Raw genomic sequence first — 7,511 nt, 5'->3', positions numbered from 1 at the left:
CTCTCCCCCTCCTCTCTCCCCCTCCCCTCTCCCCTCCCCCTTCCTCTCCCTCTCCCTCTCCCTTTCCCTCTCCCTTTCCCTCTCCCTTTCCCTCTCCCTCTCTCTCTCTCACACATACACATATATATACCCATTTCTGCACACATATATCTATAGTAATGTTTATATCTAGCAGATGTAGGTGTGAATGTTTAGATTGATTGTTCCTAACTCCAAATTTGCTATTTCTCATTCTAAATAGGCCTCAGAGCTTACAGACAAATACAAGCAGAGTCTATATCTTCTGTAAAGCAAACACTATTCCACTCTTTTTTTTTTGACCCTTTTAGCTCTTGCAAAAGTGTACCTGAATCCAAACACATAACATACAATTTCATATTGGAACACTCTGCAATATTAAATATAAATTCCAAAAGAGAAAATAATTTTAAGTCATAATAAACCAAAGTGCCAGGTCTATAGTGCAATGCCAAGAGTTTTGCCACTTCTTTGTAACAAGGACTTTTTCACTCTGCTCCTTTGTTCCCAAAAGATGACTTCGAGACTTAATTATTTATGAATAAATGCCTAGGCCATGTGCTTTGGCTCGTTTCCTGACTAGCTTGTAACTTATATGACTTGTTCATTCTAGTCTCTGTCTTCCATGTTTATTCTAGCCATATGGTTGGTTACCTCTCCTTGGTTTCACGTGTTCAAATTCCTCAGAGTTCGGGGTGAAACTCCAGCTCTTCAGGCTTCGTCAGAATTGTATTTGTCTATGTGATGTCCCACCTTCTATTTCCTGCCTCAGCTAATAGGCCAACAGCTTTTGATTGACAAGTAATGCTTCCACACAGTAATAAGACATTCTCTCTCTAGGTCCTGCTTTTAGTCCAATAAAAAGCTCCTTCTCTAGCAATGCATTCCAGCAGGTCCTTCAGTAAAATGCTGTGCAGACACAGAGGTGTATATGGCAAGTGATAAATATTAAGAATATCTTCAAGAGTGTTTCTGGACTGAGGAAAGCAGAGGGAGGAGGCTGCCTGTATGTCAGTGATTTGAAGAAAAAAAAATGAGTGTTTAAAAACCATGCCATATGGGCCAAATCCTTGTGACTTAGCTATTTACCTTTGAGAAAATGTCAGTTTCAGTAAATCCCAAAGTCACATGATACATGTGCTTTCTTGTTTTATCTGTAAAACTAAGGAAAAATTTCATTTTAATCCTGTAGATGACATTTTTATGGATTACGGTAAAGCTTATCTTTATAAGAGCCAAATATTGATGAAGTTAATTTATAATACAGTTTCCCATAAAAAAATAAAAATATGAAAAAATAAGAGGGGAGATATATATGGTCTTACCAAGTAAAGATAAGGCATAGTAATGTAGATATCAAAATCAAAACTTGATTAAACATTGCAGACTGTGTACGCTGAATGGCTCTATGAAGATCATTCTAGAATAAAAGAGAAGTATATTATAAATTTTGATAAATACTAAATATACTTGAGATTGTTAAGTATCCACTATACATAATTTATATGTTAATTGAACTTAGCAGTATATTTTCATTTTACATGGATCTAGATATAATTTATGGTACAATTCATATTACAAACATGGAATACGGAAAGAACAATAAAGCGCTAAATTTCAGCTCATTTGCTTTGCAGAAAGCAGAGTACCTGCTGCAGTTATTAATCCCAGGGACACCACGCACTGTACGATGGTTCAGGCTATACCCTTAGTATGCAAGAGCCTAAGAAAGGGAAATTGTGAGTTCAAATTCAGGTTGGGCTATATAGCCAAAGGCCATCTCAGACCAAAACCAAACCAAACCAAAACAGACAGACAAACAAAAACTAGATAAACGCCTCTTTCAATGGTAATCACTTCTCATAGAAAAAACAAATGAAAATTTCAGAAAAAATATTTATCAGTAAAGGAAGCAGTAAATGGTAACTGGAAATAAAATTAAAACTCACTAATAGACAATTACAATTAACAAATATTAGTAGTTTTTACAGTCGTACTGATCTTAAAATAAATATGAATTAAGTTATATATGTTGAACAGACACATATAGCACTCCCCAGTACTTTTTTTTGGTTTTGGAAATCAACTTGGTAATATAGATCAATATACCAAGGTATGTCATTTCTATTCATGTCTATATGCATTCATAAAATAAATTGTTACTGAAAAAGAATAACAATTTAAACATTTAAAATCGGCTGATATGGACACTAGCAAATATCCTTATATTTATTGTAAAATTGTATTTGTTAAGTAAAATAAGAATATTTAGCACTATTAACATAAAGTGTGCAAATAACAATAGTTCAAAACTGATGTGTCTAAATAATAGTTTTAGAAATATTGATTAAATTTTTTAAAAATGAAATACTAATAACAAAAAAAATGTACTCATTACATACCAGCGTGTGGCAATTTCAAATAAAAAAATTGAATTGGGTAATTTGACATATGATTTGTAGGCATGTAAAAAGTTATTAAAGCACAGAAATAATTAAAATTTTAAGTTCATATGGCACAGTTTGGATTCTTCAATATTTCTCTTGCAATTTTCTGTTAATTTTAAATTTTTAAGAATTTACTCTTATCCATATTACAATTGTGGAAGCATGAGAAAATGAATGTCCTTAAGTAAATGATCTCAGTTCATCACTGTAGTTTTCTGTGGTGCATTAAGCCAAAACTGTCCAAGACTGTTATAAAAACAAATACTTATGATTATTGGCCACAATTTCATCTCTCCTTCTTTAGAATCCTACAGCTGAGGAGGTAATGATCAGAAAAACAATCGGAACTTTAGCATCCAGTGAGAGCCAAAAAAACAAGCTACAGGACTGCAGTGGCATGTGAAGCCAAAACTAACATTGCAAATGGCCTGTTTCTCTGGAATACTGACTAAGAGTTCCTGACTTTGAGAGGTTATTTTTTTTCCCAACAGCTAATTACATAGCAATACACAAAGATTTATTTGATTCTGGAAGCAGTTTTTTTCATTACTAATTAATTCAGTCAAATGGTTATTCTTTGGGTCAGGGAAGACAGCAGGGGCTGCTCCACAGGCCGGGTTCGCCCACCCTTTGCCACCATTGGCCATGTACTTTCCTGAGAAATGTGGGCTTACTTCAGATCTGTATTTAGAAACATTCATCTGCTGTAAATGCTCAAATGTTATTCTAATAATTCTCTGGCCAAAGCTTCTGACATAATGTCTGTTTAAAGGTCATTTGAACAAAAAACAAGTGTTAATGCTAACAGTGTAATTTTCCAAGAAATGTAATCAATATTGCTGAATGTTATACACAAAAGATACAATACTATGCATGTCTTATGTATATAGATGTGTGATTACTTTCACAGGAAATTTGCAACTAAATTACCTTCTTTTAAGATAAAGACATTATCAGAGAAATTAAATCAAATGCCCATTAACCTCCCTAGTATTCAGTAGGTCTACTGTGGAGATGGATGTTTCAACATTTGGTCTCTAGCTGGTACACTAATCTCAAAAGTTGTGGAAACCTTAATCTTGTATTTAAAATGTATATCTTGTATGTGTTAAAGGTGTATGTGCACATGTGAATACTATGGCCCCTCTCTAAGTGCATGTGTGTCTGTATCATGGACCTTGTGTGAAAGTTGGAGGATAACTTACAGGAGTTGTCTCTCCTTCAACCACATGGATAGAAGTCAAGTTGTCAAGCTAGATCGTATGGGTCTTCACCCATTGATCTCTTTCCACCCCTGTAGTGGAATTCATAGAATATGAATCCTTGCTGAAGAAATCAATCACTCGAGACCTTCACACTTATAGCTTCATCCCATTTCCTCTTCACTCCCTGACTACTTACTACAAAAACAATGTTACAAATCATGTAACGCCTGCCACATCTTGATGGAATAGTTTCTAGAACTATAAGCCAAATAAACTCGTTCTTCATTAATCTACTTTGTATTAAGCATTTGATCACAATATCAATAAAATAAACAAATAGAAAGAAAGGTTGTTTTGTTACTGTGATAAGTAAGATAATGTGTATATAATGCCTTTGTACTAGTTTACAAACTAATGTGGAACAGCCTTGGATTCTGGACCAGAAAACGTCTAAAACGTATTAAGCAGAATTTAATGGGCTTTTCTGGTGGCAGTGTTGAAGAGCAGACACTGAACTTACAAGACTTCACAAGGGAACAAGAATTCCATAGAGAACAGGGCTGGAGGTCATTGGCATGGTATTCTGAAAGAAAATCTAGAAGCCTGTTGCTTATGCCCTGATAATTTTAATGAGGTTGAATTTTAAATTAATATACCAATGTGTTTAACAGAGAAAAGTGCAAGACATGTTAATATACAGGCAGTGACACTGTAGTAATATTGACTGTTCTTGTACAGGTTTCATTGAGAAAGAGCAACAACTGGAGCAGAAAGATGTATTATTTTTTAATATGCCATTTGATTGTGAAAGAGCTGAACTTAAAAGTTGAAGGCTAGGCTGCTGAAAAGCAGCTGTAATTGCTAAACAGATTAGTACCACAAAGAGCAACCAAAGGCTCTCTCCAGGGTCAGCACACAAAGCAGCTGCATCCCCAGCTTGGAGGAGGCACAAATTGGCAACCTCATCAAGTAGGACTGGTTTCGCCATCATGAAACACACCAGAAGGAGAGGGTCACATAATCTCAAACTCTGGTTTTAAATAGTTACTGAGGAAAGGAAATGCATGTCAGGAATGCTGTACTTGCAAGGATCCGATGAAAGGCAACTGTCAAGTGAAGGCAAGGTCTAGATTGCAGTGGAGAGAGTGGGATGTCAACAAGAGCCAGATGCTCAGATGTCTGCTAAGAAAAACTGTAGGCATGTAATGACCAGCTCAAGAAAGAGGAAAGAGTAATCTATGTGTCCTACAGGTAGTAGCTATGGATGTCAGGATTATTGTTTGCATTGAGCTAATTACATCACAAACCTCAGGTGTTTATATAAAGCTTTGTTATGCCGAGATTGTGAGACTCACAGGAGAACACTAGGGACCACAACTCTGATACAAGCACACGAGAGTCTTTATTCCAGTTTGAATTCAAGTCACAAAATTTCCTGATGCAACAGGTTAGAAAAATGACACCCAGGTCTAGTGAATTGGGGTTCATATACGGAAGAAGCTGCAAGCAGAGGCTTTTAAGCAGCATATAGTCCTTCCTGTTGTAGGAAAATTAAGTACAATCCTAGCCTATTCTGTAACACCACTTTAGCCAGAGGGTCTACATTGTGCTCCAGGTAAAAGATGTATTTTTCTAGGTGCTGAATGCCCTCATCTATGTGTGTCTTTAAACTATTGTAATTCTTCTCCCGTAATGTTATTCGAGCTAGTTACATGATTGAGTAAGTGGGTAAAGGAATGTTGGCCTTCAAACTGATTGGTGAATAGCATGTGTTCAAACCACAAGGAGAGACCACACATCTAGAAGTGGCATCTTGATCTGGGAACAACTCTTGTTTTCTTACTCATCCTGTTATTGTGGCCAGTTTATCGTGTTATTATGAGCTGGCCACAGCTATTATGTCTATTTTCAAATGTTGAGAACACTTTGTGTTATCTTTCCCAGAGCCCAAGGGTGGAGGCCATGTCAGTCTGAGAACAAGCAATTTAAAATGGTGCTTTTTATCCTGCTGCTTTGGCCTCTTCATTCTCCCCTTCTATTAGTGGCTTTTGAAACCAATCTTGGGGTCCTTGAGTTCGGCATTGGCTGTACAAATTTGTTGATGATGTGATCTTATCACATTGGATAATTCCAAATCTCTGTTTTATATATTATAAAAGCTTGCTTATAACATATGATCCAAAAGTAAGGAGAAGTAAAAGAATAATTTAGGTCCCATGAGAATGGAAATAAGAGTTATTAACCAAGGGGGAATGGTACCAACTTTGGAATATTCCTGTTCCACCGGCATAAGTCTATAATTTCCCAAACTTTAGCCAATGATTCTCAAATAACTCCAGAATGGTTGACATAGAAACAATACTTTCCATGTAAAGCAGCACATAGTACTTCCTGTTGTAAGAACATTAAGTCCAATACTAGCCTATTCTGTAACACTACTTCAGCCAGAGTCTATGTTGCATTCCAAATGAAAGATGTATTTTTCTAGGTGCTGCAGGTCCTCATCTATGTCTGTCTTTAAGCCATTGTAATTCTTTTCCTGTAATGTTAGTGCAGCTATTCCAGTGCCAGGTCCTGCTACTCCAGCCCCTGGAATTCAAGCTAAGGTTAAAGAAGGGGTCCTCTCTTCTGTTTCATCAGGTCCCTTTCAATGTGCTCTACTAAAGCTCTTCGCACTGCTTCTTTCAAATAATACAGTATGTGGGGCACTAATTGAACCAAAATATAGGGCCCTCTCAGGGTAGAGGAAGTGAGTGAGAATTTCTCCATGCACACAAGAGGTCAGTCACATTGAACAGGCCCACCATGCCTGTTTTGGAGGAATAATCCATTTGGAAAGAACTATGGGAGTAGTTGGATTGCAAGAGTGTTGATGTGACAAGGGGACCTTCGCCAGACAGATACCCTGTCCCGGTATAGTCTGGAGGGTTAAAGCTGGACCTTCTTGTAACCATCTACAGGCAGAGTCCTTTTCAAAAATATTAAACTCAGCTATTAACCCAATGCCTCAAGAGGAGAGGGGGGCACTAGCATTATAACACAACCAACAAGAGGTGGTAAGTTCGGGCTTATAAACATTCAGTATTTTGAAGGTTTTAACATCATTGACCAGAGGGGATTGGCTGGTTCTGGTTGTTCGGGAAACGTTCTGGAACTGAGGGTCCCTGTGATTGGATAACAGGAAGGGGTCAACACTGGTTTAATGTTTGTTGGGACAGGATTTGGATCTACTGCTGCTGGTGGTTGGTTGACTTGCAATCAGCCTTATTAAGTCTTTGACTGTAAAGTGTAATCCAAGATGGCTACCTCCTGTGGTGTGGCGCCCAAGGCTCTGAGACCTCCTGGCTTCCTCTCCCTTAGCTTGTTTTCCCTTGTCAATGAACCTGAGCAAAACTTTTGAGTTTTCTCCCTGATAAGATCTTCCTTTGACACTCTCTACCCTCTATTTCCAGTGACTGATTTTTCACAGGAAACGTGTTTAACATGTTTGAAGAAATAGGAAAGAGGCTATGTGTGCTACAGGTAGTAGCTATTGATATCAGAATTACTATTTTAACTAAACGAATTACAGTACAAACCTCAGGTGTTGCCTATATAGTTTCAGGATTTCACTCTTCCCCTGCTAGGTTTATTCTTAATGAGGTAAATATATCCTTGCTATGCCCATAACCCTTTGGTTATGGAAAATACTTAGTCTGACCTTGTTTGTTTGAAATGTCTAACACTTTTTTTCATAGACTCACAGTGGATTTATTTCTTTGGAGTTCAGAAAAGAGTTTGAAGTTTGAACAGTGTTGGAATTATAACAAACATGGACTTCTGAGGTTTTATATATATATAT

General features: G+C 37.0%; 1 protein-coding gene across 3 annotated transcripts in view; it reads right to left on the bottom strand.

Annotated features, from left to right (window-relative positions):
• Kcnt2 (potassium sodium-activated channel subfamily T member 2) overlaps positions 1 to 7,511 on the bottom strand; it is a 345,424-nt gene that overhangs the window by 210,517 nt on the left and 127,396 nt on the right. For all 3 annotated transcript variants that reach the window (XM_028769952.1, XM_028769953.1, XM_028769954.1), the window contains exon 8: positions 1,344 to 1,438. In XM_028769952.1, the coding sequence (XP_028625785.1) occupies positions 1,344 to 1,438 (95 nt within the window). The remainder of the gene's footprint in view (positions 1 to 1,343; positions 1,439 to 7,511) is intronic.

This window comes from Grammomys surdaster, unplaced genomic scaffold, assembly GCF_004785775.1.
Source record: "Grammomys surdaster isolate TR1022 unplaced genomic scaffold, NIH_TR_1.0 196, whole genome shotgun sequence".
In the NCBI taxonomy this organism is placed as follows: Eukaryota; Metazoa; Chordata; class Mammalia; order Rodentia; family Muridae; genus Grammomys; species Grammomys surdaster.
This window is presented reverse-complemented; position numbering and strand designations above follow the sequence as displayed.